This window comes from Mus musculus, chromosome 2 (genome assembly GCF_000001635.26).
Source record: "Mus musculus strain C57BL/6J chromosome 2, GRCm38.p6 C57BL/6J".
Taxonomy (NCBI): domain Eukaryota; kingdom Metazoa; phylum Chordata; class Mammalia; order Rodentia; family Muridae; genus Mus; species Mus musculus.
Genome location: NC_000068.7, coordinates 113282499 through 113298327, shown reverse-complemented (window position 1 = coordinate 113298327; position 15829 = coordinate 113282499). Strand labels below are relative to the sequence as shown.

The window sequence follows — 15829 nt, the reverse complement described above, 5'->3', positions numbered from 1 at the left end:
GCTATTAAAAAGAATGAATTTATGAAATTCCTAGCCAAATGGATGGACCTGGAGGGCATCATCCTGAGTGAGGTAACACATTCACAAAGGAACTCACACAATATGTACTCACTGATAAGTGGATATTAGCCCAAAACCTAGGATACCCAAGATATAAGATACAATTTGCTAAACACATGAAACTCAAGAATAATGAAGACTGAAGTGTGGACACTATGCCCCTCCTTAGAATTGGGAACAAAACACCCATGGAAGGAGTTACAGAGACAAAGTTTGGAGCTGAGACAAAAGGATGGACCATGTAGAGACTGCCATATCCAGGGATCCACCCCATAATCAGCTTCCAAACGCTAACACCATTGCATACACTACCAAGATTTTATTGAAAGGACCCAGATGTAGCTGTCTCTTGTGAGACTATGCCGGGGCCTAGCAAACACAGAAGTGGATGCTCACAGTCAGCTATTGGATGGATCACAGGGCTCCCAATGGAGGAGCTAGAGAAAGTACCCAAGCAGCTAAAGGGATCTGCAACCCTATAGGTGGAACAACATTATGAACTAGCCATTACCCCGGAGCTCTTGACTCTAGCTGCATATGTATCAAAAGATGGCCTAGTAGGCCATCACTGGAAAGAGAGGCCTATTGGACACGCAAACTGTATATGCCCCAGTACAGGGGAACGCCAGGGCCAAAAAAAATGGGAATGAGTGGGTAGGGAAGTGGGGGGGAGGGCATGGGGAACTTTTGGGATTGTATTGGAAATGTAATTGAGGAAAATATGTAATAAAAAAATTTAAAAGAGAAAAGACAATAAAAAAAAACAATAAGTAATTACCTATGCATAGAAAAAAGGTCATTTTGTTTTTCAGCATGTCACTTTTAAGACATAATACAAAGCACAAAAAGCTATAGCGAGAGAATATGTTATTGCTGAAAATCTAGTTCCACGAGTGGTCTCATGCATGCCTCCTTTAAATGAAGGAGACTCGAATAAACATGGTTTTATTTTTCCTTTAATAAAATGAAGCAGAAAATGTACAAACTAGGGGAGTTTTTATTTATGTCTTGTCTCAACAGAACAGGGAACTTGAGGATTACATCGAAGTCCCCAGGACACACAGATTGACACAGCAAACTGGTCAAATGCATTCTGTATTTGACAGAGACACTCCAGGAGAGAATTAAATAGAAAGCTCAGCTGTCACCTAGAAGCTCTGAGTCCTTGGCTTCCAGTTCCTGCCCAGCCCACATCACTAACGCAGGGCCACAGCCAGGGCCCCTCCGTTGGGTGCACCTGGCAGGTGTGGTAACACACCTAGTGTGGCAGCACGTCTTCCACTTCTAGGGTAAGGAAGGGAAACAATATGTCCCTTAGCCACTTCAAGCTACTTCTGCTCATCAGCATGGGCAGGGTGTCCACGAGAAAGTCTGGGTTTACATATTGCAGGTGGAAGAACACGTAACCCAGTAACCGGATGACGATCATGACCATGAAGAAAAGGTACCGGAAGTGCCTGTAAAGAGGAACTCATTAACATACCGGAACAGACTAGCTCAACCTTAGCCTTGAGACAGGAACTTGTAAACATGGCTGCTGAATTGCTTTCTTTTTGGCAAACCCGTTGGCGGGCTTAGGGGATGGGGACAGAGACAATGAATATGGGTTAACAGTAAAACACAGAAACTGCGATTTAGTGGTCAAGCATTGAACATTGCTATTGTGACATGGAAGTTTTCCAATAGAAGAGATGACCTCTGGGGACTATCTAAAGGGCAGGCCTTTTGGAGGCTGACAGCAGATGCTTAACATGGTCACATTGTGAGCCTCACGGCCAGAGTGCTCTCCATGCCTCCTACAAGTAATTCTAGGAAAGTGAAGATAAGTCTCCTTGTTTCAAAACTTAAAAAAACGAAAAGGCAGAGAATTCAAGTGACACCCCCCCCCCCCCCAGTTTCTCTACAGTAAAACAACGAAGGAAATTAATGCATCCTGTCTTCTCTTTCCTAGAATGTAGCAAGTATTGCGGGCAAGTATGAGAGACTGAAAGGGAGCACTCTGGGGACAGGAGAGGAAACGGAATGGAATCTATAGTTCCCATCCTGACCTACTCAGGAGCAGCCACTATTTCCTCCAGCTACTCAGAACCACGTGAGTCTGATGTCCTGGCTCTGTATACAGAGAGAGAGAGAGAGAGAGAGAGAGAGAGAGAGAGAGAGAAAGGAGAGGAAGGAGAGGAAGGAGAGGAAGGAGAGGAAGGAGAGGAAGGAGAGGAAGGAGAGGAAGGAGAGGAAGGAGAGGAAGGAGAGGAAGGAGAGGAAGGAAGGAAGGAAGGAAGGAAGGAAGGAAGGAAGGAAGGAAGAGTTCAGAGCGCTCAGAGGCTGCATGGTATATTGGTTTGATGCTAATAGTCATTCCTTTGGCCTCTATCCAGTCAGATGCACAGTGAATCTAGCCTGGACCAATTAGGTCAGGAGCAGGACTCTGCCACTCACCTAAGCCAAAACTTCCTCTTCTGTTTCTTAATGATGTTCTTCTCCTGTGGAAAGTAATGAAAACCTTGTATGACGAGAATCTCAAAGAACAGTAGGGCAGTGGGGTGGCTCCAAGCAGAGACTTTGCCTTAGGCCAGCCAGCTTTGCATTCTGGCTCGGCCTTTTCCAGGTGGAGTGCTAGGTAACAGAACCTCACTTCCCACCTCCAGGATTTTTAAAAAAGAAAAGGAGAGTGAGGGAGACATCCCAGAAAGGGGGGGGGGGGTAACTCCAAGGGTGGCAGCAAGACTCACCATGTTACTTTGAATGGTCTCTACCAGAGTTGATCCCGGTTTCACTACTTGGGAAGAGTCATTCTGGGCTTTGGATCTGGATTTAAAAACATCCAAGAAGACAGGAGCCAGTTATCCTGTGAGACAACCCAAGGACCTGCCGACAAGAACTTTTCTAAGTCATGAGACACCTGTTATTTGGCTGAACTTCATAGTTTTTCAGCATATAAAGATGTTGAGTGATGTGACTGATTCTTTTCCAATCATTTTGAAGTTTAGCATTCAGGTGCTTCGTTTATGGCTTTTTTATACACACGAGTTATATTTTGTTCCAATTTATTCCCCATTCCAATTGCCTTCTTGGTAAGTGCCTCTTACCTCCGTTCTAACTGATTCTCTTTCTCTCTGTATGGGTCCCCAACTTCTGCTTCCATGTCTCATGTATCCCTCTCCCCGTTTGATGGTGAGATATAAACTGAGGCCCTTATGCTCTAGCTATATCGTACTTCCATTCTGTTCTAGTTAGGGAAACTATGGCTGGGATAAAACAGCATCACCAGAAGCAACTTGAGGAAGGAATGGGTTTACTTGGCTCACAGTTCCATGTTACTGTTCATCTCTGAAGGAAGGCAGAACAAGAACTCAAACAGGGCAGGACCATAAAGGCGAGAGTTGATGCAGAGGCCAAGGCTGAGGGCTACGCACTGGTTTGATCTGCAGGCTTGTTCAGAATGCTTTCTTATAGAACTGCTCAGCTTGTACAAGCTCAGGAATTGCCCCACCAGCAATGGGCTGTGCCATCCACCATCAATCAGTAATTAAGAAAATGCCCTGTTAGCATGCCTACAGCCAGATATTACGGAGGTATCTTTCCAATTGAGGGTCCTTCCTCTCCAGTGACTGTAGCTTGTGCCAAGCTTACATTAAACTAGCCAGTACACATTCCATTCCTAAGAGAAAGATAAATTGTACCTAAACTCTGCCTACACCTCTGGCTGACTTTTAAACTGAACTACTCAGGGCAGTCTGTGAGCATCCACACTGAGGCTGTGGCCGACCTGATTGGCTTGTAAGCTGCCACCAAAGACAGATTGTGTGACTTCAACCTAATGTCAGAAGGATATCCAGAAACTCCCACGTCTGGCTCTTTCTTTCTAGTAGCCTAAATTCTAATTTTTCCCCTCCATGTTGTAACTGCTCCATGCTTACAATACACACAAGGGTCTGGGCTGACCTCAGGCCAGAAGGTATAATACCAGGGGGAATAACTTCTACCATTCTCCTCTTCCAGCTGCCGACTTGTCTCTAGTATATGCCTGCTTTTATTCTCTCTCTAAAGCCTCCTGGTCACTGGTATTTGTTTTATGTAGAGTTGTTTCCTGGTACAGAATTGATCCAGGAAGCTTATCTAGCATTTTCATGGATATTTCCTTTTATAGTAATCAATAAACATGTAAAGGGAGAATTGGCACAGGCTCCCAGCTCTTCCATGATGAAGTAGCTTGTGTCAGGCCAGCCAATTTTCCAAAAGTAACTGCAGAAGTGAGTGAAATGCATAGAATGCATTGGATAAAGTGCTTGGGAGTCCAAGGGACACCCGAGTCGGGTGAAGCACTTAGAGGAGCTCTTCCTTCCCCGTGGCTCTCCATCAAGAACATGTGCCAACTCGAGCTGTAGGGAAATAGAGTCTGAGCAGAAAGTAGTGACAAAAACTGGCTGAGGAGGCCGAGTCTAGAGTTCAAGACCATCAAAGCAAATATCTACATGGGCTTGCCTGTCAATCTAGAAGTTGGCTCCTAGTGATATCTCTGTGTAACTCAAGACTCAAAGAAAAAAAAATCAGGAAGCAAGGTCAATGGACATGATTCTGTATCCAGAAGTCTACATGCTCCTAGATAGTGGTAAATGATTGATCCTAAAAGCAAATGAATGTAACATTTACCATATCTAAAACTATCAGTATGATCAAAAAATGTATGTGAATACTACAGAGAATGACAGTACACTGTATGAATGTTAAAGAAGATCTAAACAAATGGAAGGATAAAGTTGGAACAACTATTAGCTAGACATTAATTAACTTCTAAATTTTATTTGCAAATACCAACAATTGCAATGAAAATCTCAGTCAGTTTTTATTATTTTGGTAGAAATTATGAGACTAACATAAAATATTTATATTGAAATTTGTGGGTCCAAAATAGACAAAATAATCTTAAATAAGAACAAAACACTTGCAGATTATTTCTACCATATATTAAGGCTAACTATGAAGCTGGGATAATTAAAACAGTTCAGTATATGTGAAAGGACAGAGACATAGATTAATTGTACAGGACAAAGCATGTGAAAACACATATGCTTACACGCATAAGGTCCCTCATCTACAAAGCCACAAGGCATCAAGAGGAAATGCATGACCTCTGTAAATGTTACAGTTTTAAATTATTTAAAGTTTAAAGATTGTACAGGGCTATTTGGACACGGAAGACATAGATTTCAGGTGAGTTCAAGTGTAAAAATATATAAAGTTTAAACAGTAAATATGAATCTGGGGTAAATCATAGAAGTTTTGAGCTTCTGAGAACTGAACTTAAGGCCCAAGGGAAACAATAAGCCAACAGAAAGAGCGCCTTCACCCGTAGAGCCACAGTCCAGCCCAGAGCTCTCCAGAGTCCTTATGAGGATGCTGATTCAGCCACTGCAGAAAATTGTTTCATCCAGTACAACAAAGATATGTGTACCTGAATGACCACTCACAAATGGAAGGATACATCTATCAAAAGGCATACATGAGGACATTATATAGCAGATTTTAATATACCCAAACTTAAAATGGTCAAAGTGTTTGTCAGTGAGAGCTTAGTGCTGTCATATTCATACATTGGGATATTATAAAGAGCAAGTCACATGATACAGTAGAGATAATCCTCAGAGAAAGAGAACATAGGCTGAGTCTATAGAGAAATTGAGGATAGAGGTTTAGAATGGCCAGACTAGGGGATACCTCTGCAAGGGATGTTGACAGGGTAGAGCATTCAAGGAGACTTCTGGGGCTTGTAGTAGTCTATATTTGGATTTCAGTGGTACTAATGTGTATATACATAGAAAAAAATCTAACAGCTACGTATTTAAGACGTGTATGTTCTATGTATATTGTGTAAGATGCGATACAATTAAGAAGTATAAACAAAAAGTAAGTGTGTCAAATCCCGTGAAAAACATCTACAGATCTCAGGTCATTCCATTGTACCAATGTCCTGGGAAAAATTGTGACACACACAGATGCCAGTCATTTGTGTCTTGAGGGTACATATCTCTTCACTGTAATTTCCCCTGGAACATAGCTCTATTAGTGTTGGGAACACTGCCCTCAACTATGAAAAGAGCATCATAAAGAGATTTCAGGACCCAGTTGCTGGGGAGGGCAGAAGACCAGTTTGAATGATTTTGAGTGTTCAGTCTGGAGCAAGAATAGAGGTTGTGGGAAATGACCTGCTGTGGGTCCTTCACTTCGTGACACCGTGACACCAATTGTTCTGAGAACGCCGTGCCTCCCAGGGACTGCCTAGGGCCAGCAGTGCAGTGTACCAGAGGGCATTATTTCCCAGACTTACATTTCTTTCTCAAGCAGCATCACTTCTTTTTCCTTCTCCATCTCCCTCAGAATTTCTTGGTATTTCTTCCCATGGGCAGGGAGGGCATCATAAACAAGAATTGTTGTCTTTATTTCAAAGTCACTGATAGGAATATTCCACTAAACAACTAACATTCCAAACATTTCACATAACAGGGGGTACAAGGTAGGGGTGTTCTAATAAAAAACAAATCAGGGTACTAATCAGAGGATGGGCATAGAAAAAAAAAGTTCCTCTTCTAGGCCTTGCTTGCGCTTAGATCCCAGATCTGAGCTGCACTGTGTTCCCGGAGCACAGACCCCAGCTCCCTGAAACCTCAGTGCCTTCAGAACTCCTCAGACTTACTTACTAGACAAATGCATTGAGGAAAATAATGTATGACAAGGTTTCCCCACATTGTCTAGAGCATTCCTGTTTGGTGGTCATGTCAACTGAACAAAAGGCATTTTTACATAGCTGAGGGTAGCCTAACAAGAAAGCAGCTTTCTCCAGACTTGGGGAGACATGTCTCCATCTGACTGTCCTCTGAGACGTTGTACCTTTATGTAGTGGGCCTGGTCTTCACAGAGCTGAAATACAGATTGGTAGTCACTTTCCATCTAGGAAAAGAAGAAAGCACAAACCTCATGACTTCAATGGGTACCAAGCATTGGCTGCTTCCCTGGGAACCTGCCTAGTCCATTGGACCTGTGGCTGGTTACCTAGCAACCCCTTACTTGAAGGGAAACAGCCACAACCTCACTAAGAGGTGACCTAGTATTCAGGCACAGGACCTAAATTTGAGAGGGGGGAGGGATAGAATTTACCCAAGTTGTCCTGAGTCTCTTTGGAAAACAGAAAGGAATGCAGTAGACTGTTGGCTCTGGGGTTGTACAAGGTATTTGGGGCAGATGAGGGTTTTTAAACATTTTAAGGTCAGTATTTAATGACAGTGCTTTTTCCACCTGCCTGTGAATCAGAAATTCACTTGCCAGACTTCCCTGCCCCCTCCCTGCCATGCCTGAAAACTGTTCTAAAGACCCTCGGACTTTCCCTTCTACATATGTCCTAGGCAGACCCTCAGTGGAAGAGGCACTGGTCTAATCTAACCTTGGCGATTTCCTTCTCTTGTTGTGCACAGGACTCGGTTGACTTTTGTAGTTTCACCTAGGGAAGATGGTAATGGCAGAAAATGAACAGCATTCCTTTGTGCAAGGAAAACCCAGGCCAGCAAAAACCAAACTCAGAGCTGCTATCATGTATTGAGGACAGAGAAGTTATAAACAAACTTAGCTAAATCTCACAATGGCAAACTGACATTAAACCCCAGTAGGCTGACTCTCCATTGAATGTGGCCATTCTCCTCCCCTGCACTGACCAATGACCACCACTGCTCCCTGTACTCAGTGAGCATGGTACGCTTATGCTCTCTAAGTCACACGAGGGTCATAGGAGACATTCGACTTGTTCAGAGAAAAGCAGACAATGGAGCTCTTGATGTTGGCCTCAGCCAGATGCCACACTTGTCCCCTAAAACCACACAGAGCTCCACAATAGGCTTGTCCCCAGTCTGAGTCGACGCATTTGTCCACTTAACAAATATTTACTGGACCTCTGCCAGAGGATAGAATGCTCTAGACATTGAGGTGCAAATAATAGAGTCTTACAAATGAATACTTTCACTTGCTTTACTTTCTAATTGAGGAAAAAGACAAAGTGAAACTCGAAAATAAAATTCACCCTATAAGCCAGTGCTTGGCAAACCGTCTACGATCACCAGTGCATCCTTATATAACTGTGGGAATTAGCATTTTCTTTCTATTTGGATGTCTGTATCTATGTGTCCTCATTTAGATATAAACTTCTCCAGAGAAGACAGACTCCAGTAAGTGTTTGGAATGTGTTTTCTTAACTGATGAGGCTTTCGAGACATCCCCTTCCACCCAAAGGCAATGTAGCCACCTCTAGTGCGAACAGAACTGTCAGGGTAGCCCATGGCAATAAAGGATGTTGGCACACCTCTAATACACAAATGGGCACGTCTAGCGCCACACCTAGGAGAAGCCATGAAAACAGCCTCCTAGGACCTAGGACTGATACACGTGTCACAAAAATGTCCCAGCTTGCTGTGTGACTCACCTTGAATTCTGTTACTTTCTTTTTCAGGGTTTCTGGATCAGAGGCAATGTTCTTGAGTCCTTTTGAAATCTGAAATATCATTGAAGTAGCTGTGAGCTCCTCAAGGCAAACAGATGAGCTAGGATAAGGTTAGGCTGGGGTCTTAGCCAGCGGAACACTTGTGCTTACTAACTCGGGTACAGAAACATCTTGAATGGAAACATGTCTCTTTGACCCGGTGGGAGCTGCTAACTCAATCCTGAGTGAAGAGGCTTCTCTCTCTCTTCTTTCTCTTCTTTCCTTTCCTTTCCTTTTCTTTTTTTCTCTTCTTTCTCTTCTTTCCTTTCCTTTTCTTTCCTTTCCTTTTCTTTTCTTTTTTCTTTTCTTTTCTCTTCTCTTTTTTCTTTTCTTTTCTTTTTTCTCTTCTTTCTTTTCTTTCCTTCTTGACTGCCTCCCTCCCTCCCTCCCTTCTCTCTCTCTCCTTTCTTTCTTTCTTTCTTTCTTTCTTTCTTTCTTTCTTTCTTTCTTTCTTCCTTTCTTTCTTCCCTTCCTTCCTTCCTTCCTTCCTGTTTTTTTTTTAAAGATTCGTATTTGTAATTGTGTGTGTGTTTGTGTGTGCATGTGTAGGTGTGTAGGTGTGCGTGTGTAGATGTGTAGGTGTATGTGTGTAGGTGTGTATGTAAATGTGAGTACAGCTGTCTTTGTCATCCAGAGAGAATGGCTTCAAGTCCTTGGACCTTGAAGGAGAGGTGACTGTGAACCACCTGACCTAGGTACGGGGACCAGATTCAGGTTCTCTGTAAGAGTATGTGCTCTTGAGCACTAAGCCCTGACTGGACATCCTTTTCTGTCCCCATGACCACCATAGCTCCACACTGAGGAGAGAAGCATGGGCTTAACAGGAGGAATCGGGGAAAGAATGGGACATTGTTGCTCACGTAACTATTTAGCCCTTTTCCCACAGCCTGGCATGTCTGGAGGACAAATTTGCGTCTGAAGACTGAAGGTGATGGGGGCGTAGGGCAAATGTTTACCGTCTTCTTGTTTATCTGACTAGAGAGTTCAGAAGATTCTTTAGAAATCAGTCATATTTCAAGATAGACTCAAGTGTGTGAAAATTCACTTCATTTGTATGTAGCATATAATCTATATTTTATGTGGTTACATATAACTGATGAGAAAAAATATACATATACACATATGTGTGTGTGTGCGCGCGCGCGCGTGTGCATTCGTGCATGTGAGTTATATTCCCTGAATTCACCACATATGTCTTCTGTCCATTTCACCAGCCTTTGTTTTGTAATGATAATGCTGTTGGAAATAGGGTACCTTACAATTTGGGATGTCCCCTTACCTTCTTGTTTTTTTTTTTTCTTTTTTTTCCAGGGGAGAGCACGAACGCAGTCCCCCACTACCACAAACAAATTATGCAGTCGAATTTCCCGCATTTGGGGAAATCACAGGGGTCAGCACATCTGGAGTGCAATGGATAAGCCTCGCCCTGGGAAAACCACCTTCGTGATCATGCCCTTACCTTCTTCTGAAGTTCCATCACATTCTTGCTTAGGGTCTTATTCTTTTTCTCCTGTAGGAAGAAAGAGTTAAAGGAGACAAACAGATTCTGCTTTCAAGACCACTGACATAATATGTGGGGATAAGGGTGTCAGTTAAGTGCACCTCGGTCCTTCATAGAGGACCTGGGACAGAGTCAAGGTCGTATGCCCATGCCTTGTGCTTCATTGTCACAGAGACCACACCCCCACCCACCCACCCACCCACCCCCGGCAGCTATGATTTCTGTAGCCACAGAGGCAAGGGGCATATGCAGAGACCCTGGGGACAGACAGAGCGATGGCTGCAGAGGGTTTCTTAAGGTCTCCTTTAGAAGTCTTCTCACCAGCTTTGCTGACTCCAGCTCCAAGTCCTTCAAGGCAGTCTCCTTCTGTGCTAGGATCTCATTGAAGTCATCCCTCTCTGGGACTCTTCCTATGGACAGGGCAATATCTCTCTCAAGACTGAAAAACAAAGTTACTCAGGTGTGGATCAGTCCAAAGGAAGCTGCCACTGAAATCACGCCGGAGTGACAGTGCAATAAAATGTCAACGAAATGAAGAAATTGATGCAAGGATCCACACCCAAGTCTTTGGGCGGGGGGTGGGGGGAGCACAGAGGTCAAGTTTCAGAATTTAAATCACACACTGAAATTTCCACCAGGGAACTGACCCCCCTTGCTTCCCTTTAGGCTATGGGACATCACGTGAGGAGCCTCTCCTTCACCAAGGGCAAAGCCTGACCTTTGTATAGATTCTTCTTTCTTTTGAATCTTTCTGAGGAGAATCTGATTGGCCTCATCCAGCCTCTGTAGATCCTTTTCAAGGTCTGAGTTCAGGTACTTGAGATTCTGTTTTATGGCTTCTAAAGTTGGTATTTCTGTAATCTCAGCTCTACAGGAAAAGCATCATAATGACTAAACTCACCACAAAACCCCACAACTCCAAAAGGACACACATGTATTCTCTTTCATCCTCTAGTCTCCTGTTGTTTACACACCTAATTGATTTGATTGCTTTTTTTCATAATTAACCAATTTCTGTGGTATTCCTCAGAAAGTAAACATTTGTCACATTTTCATTTTAAATATTATTAAGCAATACTCACTAAGATGCAAATCTTTTGTGTACAAAAGGAAAACCATATTTTTTATATAAACAATTGGACTCTAACTTATTCACCTCCAAAATTTTATATGGAAAATATGGCATCTAATTAATATCTGTAAGGCAGTTAAAGGTGGGAAATAAAAGAAAATTCTTGCCTTTTGTTACAAACTTGAATATTATCTGTCTCAGTCTATCAGAATCTTTCTGGCTTTCTGGGGAAGGAGGGAGGGGAACGGATCTTTCCCCTGAACCAAGCTGATGTACTGAGTGACAGAACAGCTTCTGCTCAAGGTCCCACTGTGGCAGTGTGTAATGAAATAAGGGAAAATGGAACTGAAATTTCTTCCAAGGTTCTCAGGCTTAAGAAAGAACATCTTCACAACTGAGGCATGGATCACTGGAAATTTCTAGAGCAGTCATCTTTCTGGCTCCCTGTTAGTGGATTACTTACTCATCATCCAACGGGTTCTGTCCAGCGTCTTCCATTGCTTCCTTCCTAGATATGAATACAGACAACTGTTACAAACCCAAAGGACCTACCGTGCAGCATATTGGCACACGGAAAGGAGATGGCAAAAGCGAGATGCTCCTCAGGCATGTCAGAGTCAAGATGAAGCTTCTGTGCTCTCACTTTCCCAGATACTATCTCAGCATATCATGCAAACTACATTTCAGCAAAATAGATCATAGTTGGATCTTCAGATCTCAGAACAGATCACATTTGGTTTGGAAACCTTTTAAATGTTTGTTCTTTCCATCCTTTCTCTTCCTTGCTTGTACTTATTCTGGGGGGCAGGGGGGAGTAAATGTTAAGGGACAGTGACAGATGCATGTATGTCAGTTGACAAATACAAAAATAATTTATACTTCCAATATAAACCCTCAGGGAAACAAAACAAAACAAAACAAATAAATACCCACCCCCCAAGAAACAAAATAAGCCAAGAACTTGGCTGCCTGATTTCTATTAGCCCATTACTCTCTAAATTTTCAACAAGCTTTAGAGAGTGAAGGCTGGGTTGAAACAGCTGCCACTACTTAGAAAGAGACAGAGGCATCAAGCTTTGGAGGAAGCCAAAGGCTGGTAGTTCATAACCAGCACACCAGTACTAATATTCAGCACTAAGTCCAGTCTTAGGAAGGCAGAACACCAACACCATCCTCCTTTCACATCCCTCTTTGAAGGGCTTCATTTTAATACCTTTTGAAGTTCATCTTCCACCTCCTTTCCTTTAACCATTTCCACTACATTTTCTTTTTCGTCCAGAAGTCTATTTACCCACAAGAAATCCCAAACTGTGTGAATACCTTTTAAAACACAACTTTCTTTTTTTCCAACAGAGATCTTTTTTTTTTTTCTATTCCAAATAGATTTCCTTTCCAGCTGTATGCCAGGACTGTCACTCAGGGATTGTCTTGTTGACTAAGTCCCCACACATAACTGGACTAGTTACTCTGGCTGGGTGGGGCAGCATGTCATAGTGGGATAATGACATCGTCTTGTCATCCCAGTAGCAAAGTGGGAGAGTCCAAAGCTTCAGGGCAGGTTAGGTGTCTTATGAAACAGGAATAGGTCCTTTAGAACAATTCGGGCACAGCTAAAACATCATCTGAGGCAACAGCTATCTGCTCTATGGAGCACTGTCACATCCCAAGTCTATAGACCATATATCTACATCCCAAGTCTATAGACCATATATCTACATCCCAAGTCTATAGACCATATATCTACATCCCAAGTCTATAGACCATATATCTACATCCCAAGTCTATAGACCATATATCTACATCCCAAGTCTATAGACCATATATCTACATCCCAAGTCTATAAACCATATATCTACATCCCAAGTCTATAGACCAATCAGTGGTTATAATCATTCTCATCTCTCTTCTATGATTTCTGCGTGGCATGTTCACAAGTTATTGCTGTTAAACACAAAATGTATATCTCTGTTGAGTTACCCAAAGGGTAGAAGTAAAGTCAGAAGACCAAAAGAATCTGAATGGTGTCTGAGCTGCCATTCTTACCACATGGGGCTTTTAGAGCCATAGAACTTGTCCTCCTGCCCCAAGCTAGTCCTCTAGGTCACTGGGAAATAATGAGATGGTTTGAAGCTTATCTAGCCCGGTGTGGCCCTGGTGGGCAGAGAGTGACATGGTTCCTGCCCCTTGGACAGGGCTCTAATTTGAGCCTCTGTGAGTGTCAATGGCAGCTGTGGGCATAAGGCTTGCTTGTGTAATAATATACATATTTTACATTCTTCTGAGGAATGTCCTCTCTGTTAATGTTAATGACTCCATGATAATCAGACTACATGAGTCCAGGAGACAAAGTATGGCTGATGTCTCAGCAAAATGGTAAAGACTTGGTGCTTCAGGACAGTTCTTCAACATCCTTAGTCATCAGGGAAATGCAAATCAAAACAACCCTGAGATCCCACCTCACATCAGTCAGAATGGCTAAGGTTAAAAAGTCAAGTGACAGCAGGTGCTGGTGAGGATGTGGAGAAAGAGGAACACTCCTCCATTGCTGGTGGGATTGTAAGCTGGTACAATCTCTCTGGAAATCAGTTTGGCAGTTCCTCAGAAAACTGGACAAGTACTACCTGAGGACCCAGCAATACCACTTCTGGGCATATACCCAGAAGATGCTCTGTAGTGGCTATTCCTGGTTGTCAACTTGACTATATTTGGAATGAACTACAATCCAGAATTGGAAGGCTCACCAGTGACCCTTATCTGGAGGCTTGGAGATCCTTATCTGGATCTTGGTATGGAGATCTTGAGCCATAGTGGCTATGGATTCCAGAAGATTGAATCTCTGAGTTTAAGGAACACACCTTTAATCTGGGCTACACCTTTCATCTGGGATTAAAGGTGTGGTGGAACACACCTTTAATCTGGGCTACACCTTCTGCTGGAGACAATATAAGGACATTGGAAGAAGGGAGTCTAGCTCTAGCCCTTGCTCCTTCCCCTGCTTGCTGCGTGAGACTGAGTAACTGCTAGATCCTTGGACTTCCATTCACAGCTGCGACTGAACAATTGTTGGGAATTGGGCTGCCGACTGTAAGTCATCAATAAATTCCTTTACTATCTAGAGACTATCCATAAGTTCTGTGACTCTAGAGAACCCTGACTAATACATGCTCCAACATGTAATAAGGACACATGCTCCACTATGTTCATAGCAGTCTTATTTATAATAGTCAGAAACTGGAAAGAACCCAGATATCCCTCAACAGAGGAATGAATAGAGAAAATGGGTTACATTTACACAATGGAATACTACTCAGCTATTAAAAATGATGAATTTATGAAATTCATAGGCAAATTAATGGATCTGAAAGATATCATCCTGAGTGAGGTAACCCAATCACAAAAGAACACACATGATATGCACTCACTGATAAGTAGATATTAACCCAGAAGCTCAGAATATCCAAGATACAATTCACAAACCATATGAAACTCAAGAAGAAGGAAGTCCAAAGTGTGGATCCTTCAACCCTTCTTAGAAAGGGGAGCAAAATACCCATGGAAGGAGTTACAGAGACAAAGTGTGGAGTAGAGACTGAAGGAATGACCATCCAGAGACTGCCCCCTGGGGATCCATCCCATATACAAACACCAAACCCAGATACTATTGTCAGAGCTTGCTGACAGGAGCCTGATATGGCTGTCTCCTGAGAGGCTCTGCCAGTGCCTGACAAATACAGAAGTGGATGCTCACAGACATCCACTGGACTGAGCACAGGGTTCCCAATGGAGAAGCTAGAGAAAGGACCCAAGGAGCTGAAGGGGTTTGCAGCCGCATAGGAGGAACAACAATATGAACTAACTAGTATCTCCAGAGCTCCCAGGGACTAAACCACTAACCAAAGAGCACACATGATGGGACTCATGGCTCCAGCTGCATATGTAGCAGAGTATGGCCTAGTTGTTCATCAATGGGAGGAGAGGCTGTTGGTTTTGTGAAGGCTCTATGCCCCAGTATAGGGGACTGCCAGGACCAGGAATAGAGAGTAGGTGGGTTGGTGAGCAGGGCAAGGTGGGAGGAGATAGTGGGGTTTTGGAGGGGTAACTAGGAAAGGGGATAACATATGAAATGTAAAGAAAATATCTAATAAAAAAAGAAACAAGAAAATAATAAAAAAGCTCTAAATACAGGAGTTCAATATATATAATTGCTCAAATATAAGGATGTAATATGAACTACAAGTGGCTTCATGAATCTAAAGGAACAAAGGCAGCTACACTATGAGCCAGCTTGTGAGAAAGATACAAAAGCAGGCAGAACATAGAGAGAAGCAGCCTGGAAAAGCTGTATCAAGCAGCAGGCAGGCAGTTAACTCAGATCCACAATATACACCATTCTCTCAGAACCCCTCTCCATGCTGAAGCTGCTCCTTGGCAGATGGTGGCAGGAATACAAGATGAGAAAATGAAAGAGGAGGGAGGAAAGAGAACATTTAGGTCCCGGGACCCAATTCTACTGCCTACTCCTTTAGAGTTCCCTCTTTTTTTTGGGGGGGGGGGTCTTACATTATTGGAAGAGTAGGTGGGGTTTAACATATCAGCATCACCCTACTAAGCATCCTAGGATTCTTCTATATACTAAAGTAGATAATGCAGGATACAGAACTGTAGAAATATCAAT

At 42.9% G+C, this 15829-nt stretch overlaps 1 protein-coding gene and 1 non-coding gene across 3 annotated transcripts; both read right to left on the bottom strand.

Moving 5' to 3' along the window:
• Positions 1-1137: 1137 nt before the first annotated feature.
• On the bottom strand, positions 1138-13233 carry Tmco5b (transmembrane and coiled-coil domains 5B). 2 transcript variants are annotated; one of them, XM_006500326.1, is made up of 12 exons: positions 13198-13233; positions 11618-11662; positions 10801-10950; positions 10404-10521; positions 10041-10091; positions 8525-8593; positions 7496-7552; positions 6946-7005; positions 6386-6450; positions 2790-2865; positions 2497-2540; positions 1138-1517 (listed from the first exon to the last, which is right to left on the bottom strand). In XM_006500326.1, exons 1-12 carry the CDS (start codon positions 13200-13202, stop codon positions 1319-1321), a joined length of 939 nt encoding a protein of 312 aa, XP_006500389.1. In that variant the 5' UTR covers positions 13203-13233; the 3' UTR covers positions 1138-1318. The 2 variants fall into 2 exon arrangements, with proteins under 2 accessions (XP_006500389.1, NP_083508.1); NM_029232.2 differs by lacking the exon at positions 13198-13233 and adding an exon at positions 12475-12596.
• On the bottom strand, positions 9890-10055 carry LOC115489624. Its single transcript, XR_003954214.1, has one exon. It is a non-coding gene; the product is annotated as a U1 spliceosomal RNA (small nuclear RNA).
• Positions 13234-15829: the final 2596 nt, after the last annotated feature.

Bases quoted from the DNA above. Each gene is read 5' to 3' on its own strand.
- Tmco5b (XM_006500326.1), bottom strand. The intron at 10,522-10,800 runs GTCAGGCTTTGC...TTTGTTTTTCAG, and splicing joins AAAGAAGAATCTATACAAAG to TCTTGAGAGAGATATTGCCC. The intron at 10,092-10,403 runs GTGAGAAGACTT...TTCTTCCTACAG, and splicing joins AGCTGGAGTCAGCAAAGCTG to GAGAAAAAGAATAAGACCCT.